Source organism: Dermacentor andersoni, chromosome 1 (genome assembly GCF_023375885.2).
Source record: "Dermacentor andersoni chromosome 1, qqDerAnde1_hic_scaffold, whole genome shotgun sequence".
Classification (NCBI taxonomy): Eukaryota; Metazoa; Arthropoda; class Arachnida; order Ixodida; family Ixodidae; genus Dermacentor; species Dermacentor andersoni.
In genome coordinates this window covers 94118141-94133927 of record NC_092814.1, presented here as the reverse complement: position 1 = coordinate 94133927, position 15787 = coordinate 94118141, and the positions used below count along the sequence as shown (strand labels likewise).

The window sequence follows — 15787 nt, the reverse complement described above, 5'->3', positions numbered from 1 at the left end:
GAGCTCGTACGAAAGGGGATCGAATCGGACATGCGTGGGGTGCTTACCAGTCAATGGGGACGCGCGTATGATGTCCTGTGCGGCCTGTGGAAATTAAATGTGTGGAGGGTATAACATTTCTCGGTATTACAGCGGGAATTTGTAAGCGAGAAAAGACGACGCAAGCGCGCATCTCGCTATTTGCCAGATTATCTTAGCGTCAGGGTTCACCCCTCCCCACACCATTTTTGTATGTGTGTATGTGTGCGCGTCCCGTGCCCCTGTTGCGCCAGACTATCATCTCTGGCCGCCCAAAATGCGCATATATATATATGGGGGTTTCTTGAAAGTTCAGTACGCTTGAGCCGTTGAGCCGACGAAAGAAAGAGGCGACGAACTTTTGTGCCCTGTACTCTGACGAAGGCTGGTCCACCAGCCGAAAGCGTTAACAAGTCTTACTTCCAAAAAGATTGTCACCTCTTTCCTGCACCAATATATGCTGTTCAACGAAAAAAAAAAAATTTTTTTTTTAGAGAGAGCACGGTGGAAGACACGATTTTAAGACCTATGGTGTTCGGTCGTCAGAGGTCTGACGACCTGAAACCGTATTATAATTATACCTTGCGCCGTATTTTATTAATCTCTTTTTTTTTTCGTTGAACAGCTTGGATAAAGTTAGCACAGCATTACGGCCAGCAGAGCAAAGACGTCATCATTTCTGGTATCTTGCTCATGTGGAAGCGTTTAAAAAGGTAGTTCCACGAGATGGATTGGTTGTATGAACCAGCTATCAAGCGGAACGTAGCAAAGTTTCGCCCCTGAAGCGGCATTCTCTAGCGAAGGCACGATGTGAGCGGAATGCGCAAGCGGATATACTGTTCCAAATTTTCATTGTAAGTAACTGAAGATGTAGCGGGTGCGAAGGCTGCTATATTTCACGCGTCGCACATACATTTGGGAAACAATAATGATAATACCGTGTTATAGCGTCAGTGCCAGTTATTCATTACAAATACTACTACGCTTTCGATTATACATCCTACCTTAAGCTAGGTCCTGTATATACGTCACTACGTAAGCAGCAACTTAACGGAAATAATGTAGGGCTGAGTGCAACATCCGAAATAAGTGCTTCGGGTGCATATATGGATAAAGATATACGCTATCGAGATAACGAACGAAATCTTAGGAGTTTTGTTGTTGGGCTACTTTGGTGCTCCTAGGAGTACTCATTGTTTGTTAATTAGTGAAGACCAATTGCCGTACCTCTTGGCAATGGAACAGGTAATAACCTCAATATTGAATTAAGATGCTTTAAATTTAATACGCAATCTGGACGTGATTCTCTATATAGCTTAATACTGTTATCCTAGTAAAGGAAACGCGCCGTGATCAAGCAATCGTTGAAGAGAATGCCCGATTCAAATATCGCATGCGAAAGAAACCCATGTAACTGCCCACAATAGCGGTATAGCGGTAACTGCCAACAATAGCTGTTTAGCAGTAACTGCCCACAATACCGGAATAGTAATTCTGATATTTCTTCTTGTAACCAGAATTTCCCGCACGCCGATATCGCAGAATAGACAGAAACTTCTAACATTGTATCGGCAGACTATGTAATGGCGTCGCACTATGCTTGGGGCACGTGCAGGGACAGCGAGCGGACCCACACGAATAGTAGGCGTTTGCGCTTTCTTTTTTCATGATCTGGAACCCTCACCCTTAAGTAACCCTTATGCCTACCCCACGCACGCATAGCCTTAGCAGGTTGTCATGGAGAGCTGAGAGCGCACTGGCGCGCATGGGCGTCAGAACAATGCTCCTTTATCTTATTTTTGTTAGGCGGCGTACGCGTCAACACTTCACGACAACTTGGTGTGCGCTTCTTAAGTGCGTATTAAACGAATGATGCTTCCTTGTGCAGCGTACATCCTATCCTGATCACCTACGTTCCCTGTGTGTAGCCCTGTAGGATTTGTAATACAAGTGCCGACCGCTCTCGGTTTTCTGTAGAAGGCACTGGTATATGTATTTTGACAAAGTGACCGAATGACTGATATACACCCAAACTTACTTCCAGGTGTGAAGCCGCAAAAGACCGGCGCCCTCCCTGCCCCCCCCCCCTCCCCCGCCCGTTCACCGTTGCGACTCAGCATCATCCCTGGCCGCCCAAAATGTCAGGTATGTCACACTCATCAGTTTTAAAATATCTGATAACAAAAATAGTTCATGACCTTTCCTTCCTTCTCGCGTAATTGAGCGTCAGCGCATTCAATTTGTTTCGTTCAACAAATTGTTTATGCCCACACTGAAAGACGAATAGCTGTTCCACACCAAATAACCGTGTCGTGCCGTTCTGGAAAGAAAAAAAAAAACTGTCTCCTGCCTTGATAGTGATCTAAAGAAAGGAAAGACGCTTGATTCTGCAACCCGTGAGAATCAAGCGTCTTTCCTTTCTTTAGATCACTATCAAGTGAGAAGCCTGTTTTGTTTTTGTTTTTCCTCGCATTGAGCTGCGCGTACTCTGAATGCGAAATTAGCGTACTGAGCATCAAGTTTGATTTTTTTCAAATCTCAGAAGTGATCTGCAAACATTAAACAGAATAAAGTCGTTTCCGAATGCGCTTGTCTTTATAAGCTTCTAATATAAACAGATACCATAATCGCAATACTTGAAAGAAAGTTTATTAGCAGTCTTGTTTCAATTACTTTCGTTTGATGAACTTGGTTATAAGCGTATCCGCCAAAGCGCTCAAAGCGCCTGAATCAGCATTTGCGCAGCTATAACGTAGATTTTTTTTAAAGTCACCGACAGGCTAACCTTGAAGGTCATGAAGCTTATATTGCTTCGTCTCGAGTATCAGACGCGCCTCAATTGATTGGCACACGCGAAATGTAGCGCGGCGACGGTGCGAACGGAACAACGTTTTAATGCCGCCGTTACCAGGCTGAACTAACGTTTCACACCGACGATTGCTCTGTAGATTTACCATCGGCGGCTGCGACCGTGCGCGAGGTGGAGTTCCGCCTGGGACCCACCCCAGACGGCGCGCCGGAGGTGGAATTCCACGTGGAGCCCGCTGCCAAGGGCCAGGGATCCTCGGTCACGGTGAGCGTGACCACGACGTCGCCAGCAGAGCCCGAGGCCGGCCCGAGCCGCGGTCAGGACCTGACCTTCAGCGACCTGAAGACGGCCAACCGCGTCATGGACTGCGTGCTGGCTGAGTTCCGCGCGCGGCCCGTGGTCCACGCGCGCTTGGGAAATGTGCCGCTGCCGGACTTCACCGCGGGCGAGGCTCGAGTCTACTCGCCGCGCTTCTGGGACCTGAACGCCGTGTTTCGCGAGGGGGACGCCTACATGCGTGCCAGCCCGTACACGTCGGGACAGCTGCCAGTTGAAGTACGGCTACGCTCGCGAGTTGCCTGTCGGGAAGTCAAGTTTCAGTGCGACTTCGCCTATTCTTACTTCCGCGGACAGGTGGCACTGAGTTTCGAGCGAGTACTCATAGGCGTCCTGCTGGTGCTCAGAGGGGGCTTCCCCGACGTCAAGTCACTGCAGGTACGGCCTACGAGTGCGCGTTGTGTGTGCGACGACAGCGCTGGTACAGGGCTCCATTAGATCAGAGCTCTAGAGTTTGTAAGGGTCGCTCAAGGAAATGTGACTGGGCCTCCGGCCGTGGTTACCATTCGCTAAATAAGCGTGTATACAGGGTGTCCCAGCTAACTTTAGCCAGAGTTTAAAAATGTGCGAATGCCACGTATAGCTGAACACAGCCAAGGTAAGTTGTTTGCCGTCGCTTGGACATACTCAAATTATTATTTTCTCATTCCGCCTAATTATATAGTCTTAATCAATCTATCAATTCCTCAAATATTATAATTAGATCAGAAGTGTCCTTGAGAAAATTGTACAGCGACATGAAAAACTCCAGATACGGCTCTCTGTTGCTACATAAAAGTGTTTTTCCGAGCGTGAAAGCAGCCCGCGAATACACGCAGTGCCTCGAGCGGCCAGTCGTGCGGCAATGTTGTGTGCATTTGCGGGCTTCTTTCACGCTCGAAAAAAACACATTAAAGCACGTATTGAGTAACAGAAAGCTGTATCGGGAGTTTTTCATGTCGCTCTACAATTTTCTCAAGGACACTTTTTATCTAATCATAACATTTGAGGAAATCATAGATTGATTAAGACTAATCTAATTAGGCGGAATGAGAAAATTTGAGAAAAATGAGAAAATGAGAAATAATTTGAGCATGTACAAGCGACGGCAAACAACTTACCTTGGTTGTTTCCACGTATACGTGGCATTCGCATATATTTAATCTCTGGCTAAACTTAGCTGGGACACCTTGTATATACTATACTGCCAACGCGTTTTCACAGGAAGCATGACTAAAGCTACCTAAAAAACCGCATTTTTCCTTTCTGCTTGGACAGTGCTAGCTCATTAACAAAGATTGGAGTGGCGAGCTATATAAACCTACCAACAAGCGTCAATTGCTCCCCGTGCGGTAGTAAAAAGGTCGTTTATTTTCACGAAGTCTATGCAAAAATAACATTTTTCCATGCATACGTGAAAATGAAAGGAGGAACTTTTGTCGTACAACCTAATGCAGCAAAGATCCAGCCTTTCGTTCATAGAAGTGTTTCAGCGAACACTTTCAAAATGTTTTAAGTGTCTGTGGCAAATAGCACAATTCTAGTCCATGAGCTGGTTTACTCGATGAGGTGGACATTACTTGCAAAAAAAAAGAAAGAAATGAAATGCGTAATCAACTAATTAAGAAAATTCACTAATTAAGTTTTTTTAACTAATGACCTTGTGGCACATATTTCAACTTGCAAATTCTAGTGGGTGAGACTGCAAGGCATATCCACTTAACAATAATTCTGTGAATGACACCATTTACGAGATATGTGCCGCAAAACTTGCGGTAAAAGTGACCTGTCGTTCCACTTACTTTCTTAACAAAACGTCGTTTCCTGCATTGAAGCGCAAAAGTAACTGGAATGCCAATGCATTTCTCCGCAAAGTTTGGGAATTCATACCTCGAAACTGGTGTCATCCTGAGAATTTGTTCGAATTGGATCCGCCTCGCGCACTCCACGGCTAGAATTTGTAAGTTGCAGTATGTGCCATCAGGTTATTAGTTAAAAACTTAATTTGCAATTTTCGTTAATTAGTCAATTATGCATTTCAATTTCTTGCGCAAGTAATGCCCGCCTCTTCGAGTAGACCAGCTCATGGTCTAGAATTATGCTATTATTTAAAGAAAAAAAAAATGGAAGTGTTCGTTGAAACTCCCGGTATATTCACGTGTCTTTAGTCGAAGGCCAGCACTTTAATATTACCATCTCGTTGCGCAGTCACAAAGCTTGAGTAGCGTTTTCTCCTTTCCAGGTAGAGAACATCGGCGACTTTGACGTGTCGTCTTTGATAGGCGTGCCGACAGTACTCAAGTGGCTGGCCACCAAGGTCATCAAGAAAGTCATTCGCGACAACAGCCAGGTGATCGCCAGGCTAGCGTCAAACGAGGTCAAAGACGTGCTTCAGGAAGCGATCGGCGACCAAGACCTGACATCTGTGCTGAAGGACGCACTGGCAGCGCCAGACGCCAAGCAACAGTCCAGCGACCAGCCACAGAGTAGCGCCTGACCACACAGACCGCCTGGGGGTTGCGCGAGGGACATGGATGCCATTTGTGAACTCTACTCTATGCATGGGAGGCTCGTGCAGGCCACCATGACGCACGAGGAATAAATTACACCGGGGCCGCAGCTTAAGCGAAGGAATTTTCAGCAGTTGTGTTGTATCGCTGTTGCCGGCTCGCACCGTATAGGCATATGGTGCACCTATAGGGCCTGCGCTAATTGTCCACCTGTGTGTAGATATAGCCACCGAGTCGCGACTCGGACGAATGGCATTCCACTTAGGCGCAGCCTGTGCTGCAGTTCGCTGATATGTCAGTGGGCCCTCGTCGAAATGTTCCGTTATGGCACTCAGATGCAGTCGAGTGTTGGGTGATGGTAGCGACGGCGGGGGTGCGCGCTTGCATGTGAGTACACAGGGCGCGTCACGAAATGCGTTCCAATTTTTTTTTTAACTGGGGAAGATGAGATCAGCGTTTGTGGTGACGCGTTACCGGTAACGCGCTAATTTTTTAAAACTTGGTAGCGCACTCGTTGCTTTTTATAAACTAACAGGTAACGTACTAGCATTTTCTAATTAACAGGTAACGCTAACATTTTCTAGCTACCTTTCATTTCAGTACCCTCATCCCGCCCACAACCCGTCGTGGTTGCTTAATGGCTTTGGTGTTGCGCTGCTAAGCGGGATCGGTGGGTCGCGGGATCAAATCCCGGTCACCGCGGCCACATTTCGACGAGGGCCAAATGCAAAAACACCCGTGTACTTAGATTTAGGTGCACGTTAAAGAACCCCAGGTGGCCAAAATTAATTTAGAGTCCCCACTACGGCGTGCCTCGTAATCGGATCGTAGTTTTGGCAAGTAAAACACCGTAATTTATTTACCCCAACCCACTACACACACACTTTGCAAGAAAAAAAGGGGCGTACAGCGCTTGAACTAAAGCGGCGTGTCAAATAAAGAATATGTTCAGACGTTTTCGGCGACGACCATTTTCCCCAGCTCGCACGCGGGCCACAAAACACGTTCCCTCGACGATGCAGGCAAAAATAAATCATAAAGTTCCCACCAAGCTTTAACACGAGCGCGCAGTCACGCATGATCCAGCACAACGGATGATGGCGAGCTGACGACTTCTTTGGGAACGCATTCTCGAAATGTCACTCCTCGTCGCCAACTTAGGATGAGGAGCTTTCTCCTTTGTGCTGCTTAATTTTGCGCTGACCGAGCTCAAGCAAAACAATTTCCGCGGTTTCGCAAGTTAATACAGACGCCCCATACAGTGCATCCGTCGAGAACAGCATATACCTGCCAACGCTCCCGAATTTTTTGTACAATTTAAGAACTTGGGCTTGTTCTACGATTTTACGAATATGGCGCCATGTTTTAGGAAAAGTGAGAACATTTTCGAGAATAGAATTTAAAGTGTTTAAAGAGTGAGCAGCACAAGATTACAAACAAGAACGCATGCAAAAAACAAATTGTGATGGTACTTACGCCGCCCTCTTCTGGCATCGCAATACGTACGCCATTTAAAAGATGGGTATACTTGCCTCGAGTAAATTTACTCGGTGTATTTCCTCAACCAGGCACCGTCGGCAGCATCAATATAGCTTGAAAGGTCACTTTGATACAAAGAATGTGTTACTGCTGCTGTTGTGTCTAAGTGTAAGCCATAGTTAATAAAGCATTCATATGTATTCCACAATATCTGTGTGCTCATGGCGAAGTGAGTGAGTGAGTGAAGCAGAGAGAGAGAGACAAAAGGGAAGGAAAGACAGGGAGGTTAGCCAGTGTAAATACCGGCTGGCTACCCTGTGCTGGGGAAAGGGGTAAAGGGAATAAAAGGAGCAGGAAGAGAAGAAAAACAAGAAAAATGCACACAGTAACGCGATGTTACGCGCAACAATAGTCAAAGGCGTTCGCACAATTCACATGTCCTTAAAGGGACACTAAAGGTTACTATTAAGTCAACGTGGACTGTTGAAATACCATCACAGAAACCTCGAAACGCTTGTTTCGTGCCAAGGAGAGACATATTTTAAGAGAAAATGCGTTCTGAAGCGTCCGCGTACCTCTAGCGCAGTTCAAATCGCCCGCACTCCGATCGAGGAGTACTGACATCATGGTCTCATAGTGACGTTGCGCCATCGGTGAGTAGAACAGCGTCCGCAGACGGCGCTACGGCTTTTCTGCGCAAAACGCAAACGCGCGGCCAGAAACAGAGCCAAGACAGAGCCGACAGCAGAGCGAAAGCGGGAGTATGGTTATGGTGGCATAGTATGGTGGCTAGCGGGAAGATAAACGAATTACGTCCAACGGCACACGGAGAGTCCGTTTTCGTTAAACTATTGGCGGCGAGGAGTTACGGAGTCGCCATCTATCGGAAGCGCCTCGCTGGCGTAGTATGAGGGATCACGTGGCGCGCTCCTCATAGGTTTTGCTGTCAGCGCTCACTGAAAACACCACGCGCGACCTCTCCCGGACATTTCCGTACGTACTTTCGAAACGAGAGAGGTTTCTTAGTGTCTAAATAATAATCTTAGGCAAACTGAAAGCACAGAATCGTTTACAGACGCTATCTCTTTACCGAATGCGTACAGTGAACGCCACATGCGCGCGGTCGCCGCGATGGAGTCTCCCGAACCGGCTTCTTGCGTGAAAGGTAGGTAAACGCCGAGAGCAAACTATGTGAAATATGTTCTTATAGTGTTTGTATAACTAAATGGAGCGTAACAGAACGAAGCCTTAATGCAGCGATCGCGCAGATTCGCAGCGACCGACTGCGCGTCTGCATGCTTGTCCGCGCACTGTTTCGCTTTCTCCGCGCGCGCGTTTTCTCACCGTGCCATGAGCTTTAGGCCGCAGAATGTCAGCATTTGACAGTATACAAGCAACCATTGTTGCGTGGGCGCTATCAGAGCTGTTCAAAAATAATTTCATTGTAGAGACTTCCACGCCTACGGGGACTGTAATGTGCCGTCGCGACGATTCAATCTTTTTTTCTTCTAAATTTTTTGACCTTTCAATATTATTTCTCGAGTTGCGTCGCACTGTATGTTTATCGCTGTTCTCAGCGTGCAATTTCCCGCTGCTCCTCTTTTTGTAATCCAGTGCATTAATTCATAACACAAACATGACCATATGCCATGCTTTTTTTAAATGTGCTTCTTGCCGCTGCCTTTCCACTCCAGTGAACTTGCCAGTATCTATAGCATCGACAAGTTCATACACCAAACCGTCATGACATTAGTCGGGCAGCGGACTCGGGCGAGCGTCTCAGCGCGCGTTTTCCGAACATCGCAGACCCGGCGTCGTAGCAGAAATCTTCCTCGCGTCTGTGCTTGCTGCATACCCTAGTTGTAGCCGATGACTGTTTGCCGGTTTTATGTTTCGCGAGCCGAGCTTCACGCAGCTTCTTGTCCTGCGGCTACGTGTGAATAAGGCTGACACCGGCCTCCGTTACGTGCGTCTGGCCCTGCGGCACCGAGCAGTAGCCTACCATGTTGCGCGCCTTCAAAGGCAGCCACTACCTATTGTAGTGCTTTCAAGCGTTGTAAAGGAGACACTCGAAGCGGGAAAATTTCGCCACTAAATGAGGACCGCAGGCAGCGTACGAGGGAATTTAAACTCGTTTTCAGCTCGCTTCGGCGCGCCCGAAGCAGCCGACGCAGCCGCTATGTCCACGTGATCCCTCCTAGCACGTCACGCCGACGGTGGCGCCAGCTTTTCCAGTGGTGGAGCTCGAGGCCAATAGGCTGCGGCGAGCTCGCAGCGTGGTCGGCGTGGTCTGTGAGAAGTGACGAGCCTTTTCGCACTCGCAACAGGGCATAAAAGAGTGCGAATCGACGCAAAATTCGGCCTAGAAACGTGCTTCGCCACAGCCAGGGCTCAATACGACCCAAGCTGGCACGAACCAGATGTCGTTTCCCGCACTGCCACCAGGCGCCGCTACTATACCTCAAACTCCAGCGCAAGACGCCCAGAAGCTGGTACTTCATTCTATGACGCAAACTTCGACGCTCGTCGCAATGGACCCTGACACCGACAGATTGGCTCGCGATGGTGGGCTCAACTTCAGCGATTTGAGCACCGGCGAGCGCGACCTGCTGCTGAGGGCTCGCACTGCCGGCGTCGTTGCGTACTACGACGGCGGCCTCGACACCGGCTCTCCGGAGCGGGAAAGCAACGAGGGCTTCCCACGACATCACATGGACGTGGCATTCTCGCTGCTTGTTCCAAATGAAAGTTTCGCGAGCCAGCAGAACCCTCACAGCACGACGCGATAACGAAGCTACTGAAACTCCAGTGTGCGCGGCGCAGAGTCGAGCGAAAACGAAACCTTTCGAATACCCATATTACTGAAGGGTAACGTCAAAATGTTATTTTTTCTTAGAATCGAATAGACGTAGACAAGCAGCATTTTTTTCCGTCTTATAATCGAATGAAATGATATTTTTAATACGAGTAGTTGAGTATTAGTAACACAAATTATGAGGAGTGCTTTCGTCATTGGGCTAGTACCGGAATGTCGCTGGGGGGTCTCAAATCGTGTCATGCATTTACCTCAATTTCTCGGTTACTAAAACTTTGTTCGTGATTACATTGACGCCTTAGACGTTCTAGAACATTGCTCTACCACTTTAACTTGAGTTTTTGGTAACCTTTAGTGTCCCTTTAAGAACTTGAGCAAAGGCCAAGGCCTTGAGTGCCGAAACCCGTCTGGACCAGTGTCCTAGAACTTTCTCTTCTGTTAAGGGGCGATTGTCCAGTTTTTCGAGCACGGTCACGAGCACTTTTCTTTGCACATTGTAACGTGGACAGTCACAGAGGAGGTGCGCGATCGTCTCCTCGCAGCGGCAGGTGTCGCAAGCAGGGCTGTCGGCCATTCCAATGCGGAAGGAATAGGAGTTCGTGAATGCCACGCCGAGCCATAGGCGGCACAGAAGTGTTGCTTCCGCTCGTGGCAACCCTGGTGGAAGACCGAGTTGCAAACTTCGATCCAATCTGTGAAGACGTGTGTTCGTGAATTCACTGGTGTTCCACAGAGTTAGCGAAGGCTCGCATGCGAGGGAGCGAAGACTTGTGGCTGCATCTGTTCTTGACAGCAACTTTATTCGGTCCACAATAGACGCGAGTAAACTGAACGTCACATGGCTATAGGCCCACTCGGGGACAATCGGGTCATACCTGACGGCCCTCTCGCGGGCCCTCTGGACTGCCAGGATTTGAGAGGTCTGGTCCTGGGCCTTAATAAGCTTCATCATTTCCTCTTCGGTGAAAGGGGGACCGGCAGAGGCGCAGCCCCACAGGACATGCTCGAAGGCCGCATAATTACCGCCACACAGGGGGCCGTCCGGGCTTGGGCGAAGTTTTAAAAAATGCACGCTATCCCCCTCACCTCTTCCCATAGTCACGTCCGTGGGATTTTTACGAATTTTAATGTTCACAGGTTGGCAGGTATGCATATAGCGTCGGCACGCACGTATTTACTGAGAATCCAGGCAAGCTGTCCGATTCCAACGTTAAAATGCAGGTATTGCTCAAGTTCAACAGCAGTTTGTAAATATTAGAGAATTGTTCGTCTAATACTTTATAGCTGCTGCTGGCCCACTGTCGCAAATTCCTTAGCATGGAGTAACAACTAAGAAACGTGCGTTACACTATTTCTTTTTTTTTTTTTTGTAACGGTAACGCGTTGTCTTATCATTTGTAGGTAACGTAAGGCGGTAACGCATTCCTTTCATTTGAACGAAACGAGTAATGTATTTCGTTTATGTTTTCGGTAACGCACACAACAATGACTGAGATAAACTATTTCCTTTGTATTGCTTTGGCCACAGAGGCATTACTCGACGTAGTAATTAAAAAGTTGAGTCGCCATCCCTACCCTGCGAAAGTGGATGTCCAGCGAAGCTGTTGAAAACTGCCACTACAACTGCTGAGGCGGGTATGCCAGTAATGGTAATTTAGAGTAATTGTAGTAATTGTAACTGACAGTACGCCGCCGCCCATAGGGGTGCTGCAACAACATTTAAATAAGTTGCTAGGCTGGTTCTTTTATATACGAAAGGTTAGGAACGTCACTCCCCACGTCGCAAGCTGCCGTCGCCGCGGACGGCGTCGGCGGTAGCTCTGTCCCATCTTTCGGCGCGTTGCCTCGTTGGTGCTGCCACAATTTCATTGAAAGAAGATATACATACACGTGTAAATTGCTCACAAGCCGCACTTTTGTATGTCTATTACACATGGGTTTGCTCATTGGAGGTAAAATATATTTCTAGGTATGCGAACTTGACTTCACGGAGGAGAACATTATCCGAATAGCCTCGATACCGATCAAACAACTGGCCGCGCCATCACCTGTAGTGCCGCTATCTCATGTGCGCCTTCACCCGGACGCTGTACCGTCGAAGTTCCAGAACTGTGTCCGAGCTACATGTCTAAGAAATCTGCGAAAGGGGAAGGCCCTGACTCCAAGCGCGCGCGCATATAGAGCATGCTGCCCTCCAGAAAGCCATCGCTGAATCCAACGAGGCGTTTAACAGAGCACGCGATGAGGATAAAGTCAATTCTTTGAGCGAGCTTACCAACCACTTGAGGAACCAGGAGATGAAGTTCCCTGGGACGTAATCGAAAAAAAAAATGAAAGGCTTCTTCTCGTTCACATCGTCGACGATGAAGCACCGTGGCTGAAATCATCTGTTTGCATGAAAGGAGACTTGAGCGAGGCGCTACATGTCATGAAAACGGCCGTAAGAAAGCTAGCCGCAAATGTGTGCGTTCCCGAAACTGCTAACAGTAAAAGGGGTATCGTGAAACTCCTCGAAGGCATCGAGAAGTGGGACGGTGACGTGGTGTCCAACTCAGTCGCGGAAATTAACGAGGCTGTCCACGTCCCAACCACGTCCCAGCCACGTCCACCACCAACCACGTCCACGTCCCAACCAGAAGACGACGCCGACTGCATTCGATTTCTGAAAAAGCAAGTCACCGTGTACCTATCGAAAAAACAGCGCAGACACTATGCTGGTTTCGTGGTGTTCTGCTGCATTCTTTTCACTATATCGCCCCATGCGTACGCTTACGTACGCAGCCATGGAAGCATCACCTTGCCGCATCCTATGACAATCAGGTCAGTGAGCTCGTCTTACGGTATTTGCCCTCAACAAAGATATTAGAGAATCATTCCTCACCTACATGGCAAGAACGATTTCCGACCTGAAAGATGACCAGCGCTTTGTCACGGTGATGGTAGACGAAGTACATCCCTACTTTGACTACAAAGGGGGTAATACTACCGGCGCTGCGTTTAACACAAACGAAGCTCCAAACCGTGCTCTCATATTCATGGTGCGCAGCCTGATATGCAAACTCAAAGAAGTTGCGCACATCGTGCCAGTGCACAGAGTAGAGGCGAAGTTCCTGCACAATACGCTTAAATACGTGATTTGCGGGCTGGAAAAGATTGGGGACCGGGTTGCGTGCGTCGTGAGCGAGAACTCTGTGAACAGAAAAGCGATGTCCCTCTTCGAATCACCTCCTTCTAACAGAATTGTGTGTCAACACCCGTCAGAACCTGCAAGGCCACAGGCCGCTGTTCTTCGTTACAGACCCGGTACACATACTAAAATTCATACGAAATAACTGGATCAACCAGAAGAATGACCAAGTTTGCTTCTACTTCCCTGAAGTCCAAATAGACGCGCCACAGTAAAGGCGCATGCAAACAGCGTCATTTGCGACAATCAGGGACCTTCACAGCAAAGAGTGTGACCAGCTGTTGAAACATGGCTATGGGCTGTCGAGAAAAGCCCTCTACCCTTCGAATATTGAAAGGCAGAACGTAAAGCTTGCCTTACAAATCTTCAATGATTTCTTACCTGAGGCGTTACGTGTACTTGGAGCAGAGCACAACCTATTCTCTTTTGAGGTCACTGCTACTACAAGTAGTGGAAAATTGTAAACCTGAAAACTCCGGGAAAAGGGAAGAAGGCTGAGAGACCAGTTACAAAACCAGTGTCTTCCGTTGATAACGATCCAAAAATCGACTTCTTGCCCACGCTTTTGAAATGGCTGGATGAGTGGAAAAACAAAGGCCTCGACAAGGGTACTCTGGCAAAGGAGACTCACGCTGCTCTCGAGCACACTACCTATGCGCTTGTTGAGCTCGCTAGGTACAGCTTCGAAGAGCTTGGGATGTCATATGTCCTTTTTTGGCAAGATACAGACTGAGAACTGAGGTTAAACAGCGCGAAAAAGACGAGGACACAAGGAAACGAATACCACAGACAAGCGCTGACTGCCAACTGGAAGTTTATTTGAAATTCACCGGACATTTATACCTTTTTCAGCATAGGCATGCGCACACCAGTCGCAAAAACATCTGCAAATCAGCAACATTATAATCTTTCATCCAAAAATGTTATTTCTTTTCCCGACAAAGCAAGAGAGGGGGTGCTTACACATTTATCTCCTTCCTTTCTAATGTGAAAAGCCTCTACTATTTCCCTTTCCTTCTTACCTTTTCCTTTCCCTATGAATTTTGTCTTTTCAAATATGGGGGTGCAGTGACACTTGTTACAGTGTGCAGCTAAATGACTCCCATAGCCATTCTTTAGGTTACTGCTGTGCTGACGAGCTCTTTCATTGAAGCACTGTCCCGTTTGACCTATATACGATTTTCCACAGCTTAGCGGTATCTGATAGATAACGTTGCGCCTGCACTCAGTGAAACGAGTTTTATGATTTATGGTGCACAAGTGCCTTTCGCGCTTGTTCATGCGATTACATATTGAGGACAGCTTACAAGAGGCATTGAAAACCAAATTAATATTATGTCTATTGGAAACTTTCTTAAGATTGTGTGACAACTTGTGCAAGTATGGCACCACATGTGCTTGTCTTTTGTCTTTCTTTTCTTTTTGGGAAGTTTCGGAACTTCTTTTCTCTTTCTGCAAAATTGCTTCGCATACTGAAGTGATCACAGAACTGGGAAAGCCTGAGTTCTGTAATCGCGCTATCTGATTTAAAAAAACTTTGATCGCACTCATGCTCACATGACTTACTAAGTGCTGCCTTAATGCACGTTGTAGCTATATGCCTCTCTTAATCAATTTAGAATGTGCGCGGTCGTAGCCCAACAAGGTTTTCTTAGATCTGGGATGATATCCCCAGGATACATGCTCGTCCAAAGAAAAACAGAGGTTAATATCAAGAAACTGAATACGGTTGTTAATTGGCAATTCATACGTGAATTTAAGTCCTCCCGATGAGTTGATGAACAAGTCCAAAATTTCTTCGACCGCGTCATGAAAATACATACAGGTATCTTTCTTCATAACAATTAAGTAGTCGTCAACATATCTAAACACTCGCGTTACAGGCTGCGCACTGTAACAAGTGTCACTGCACCCTCATATTTGAAAAGACAAAATTCATAGGGAAAGGAAAAGGTAAGAGGAAAAGTGAAATAGTAGAGGCTTTTCACATTAGAAAGGAAGGAGATAAATGTGTAGCACCCCCTCTCTTCCCTTGTCGGGAAAAGAAATAACATTTTTGGATGAAAGATTATAATGTTGCTGATTTGCAGATGTTTCTGCGACTGGTGTGCGCATGCCTATGCTGAAAAAAGGTATAAATGTCCGGTGAATTTCAAATAAACTTCCAGTTGGTAATCAGCGCTTGTCTGTGGTATTTGTTTCCTTGTGTCCTCGTCTTTTTCGCACTGTTTAACCTCAGTTCTAAGTATGAACCAACTAGCCCTCATCAAGATCTTACTAATACAGACTGACTGCCTAGAAGATCGGTTCGGAAAAGAGAGGCAACTGGCCAGGTGCGCAGTATCACGTTTCTATCAGGCAGATTTATGAAGTCGAAAACAAGCTGCGCCTGCAGAGCACCGTGCCGACTATTTCCACCGACCACCGCTGGGAACGTGTGCGCAACCAGGTAAAGCCATTACATCCCATGCAGCTGCAGCGTTGTTGTAAGCAGAGAGACTCTGTCGAAGATGCAGGGCGCCCTTCCGATCCTGGTCAACGTTGCAGGATATGCAGCGTACGGCACCCTGAAAAAGTTGAATTGCGCGAAATGCGAGGACGCGTTGACTGTGGATAAGACGATCAGTCTTTGCCGCTCATGAACACTACGACCT

General features: G+C 47.4%; 1 protein-coding gene and 1 pseudogene across 2 annotated transcripts; both read left to right on the top strand.

The window, feature by feature from the left end:
* The first annotated feature begins 2783 nt into the window (after positions 1-2783).
* On the top strand, positions 2784-5767 carry LOC126544761 (uncharacterized). 2 transcript variants are annotated; one of them, XM_050192234.3, is made up of 3 exons: positions 2784-3382; positions 3461-3541; positions 5385-5767. In XM_050192234.3, exons 1-3 carry the CDS (start codon positions 3188-3190, stop codon positions 5637-5639), a joined length of 531 nt encoding a protein of 176 aa, XP_050048191.2. In that variant the 5' UTR covers positions 2784-3187; the 3' UTR covers positions 5640-5767. The 2 variants fall into 2 exon arrangements, with proteins under 2 accessions (XP_050048191.2, XP_050048190.2); XM_050192233.3 differs by having other exon boundaries at positions 2784-3541.
* Positions 5768-5976: 209 nt separating this feature from the next.
* Positions 5977-12812, top strand: LOC126543278 (uncharacterized; annotated as a pseudogene).
* The last annotated feature ends 2975 nt before the right edge of the window (positions 12813-15787 follow it).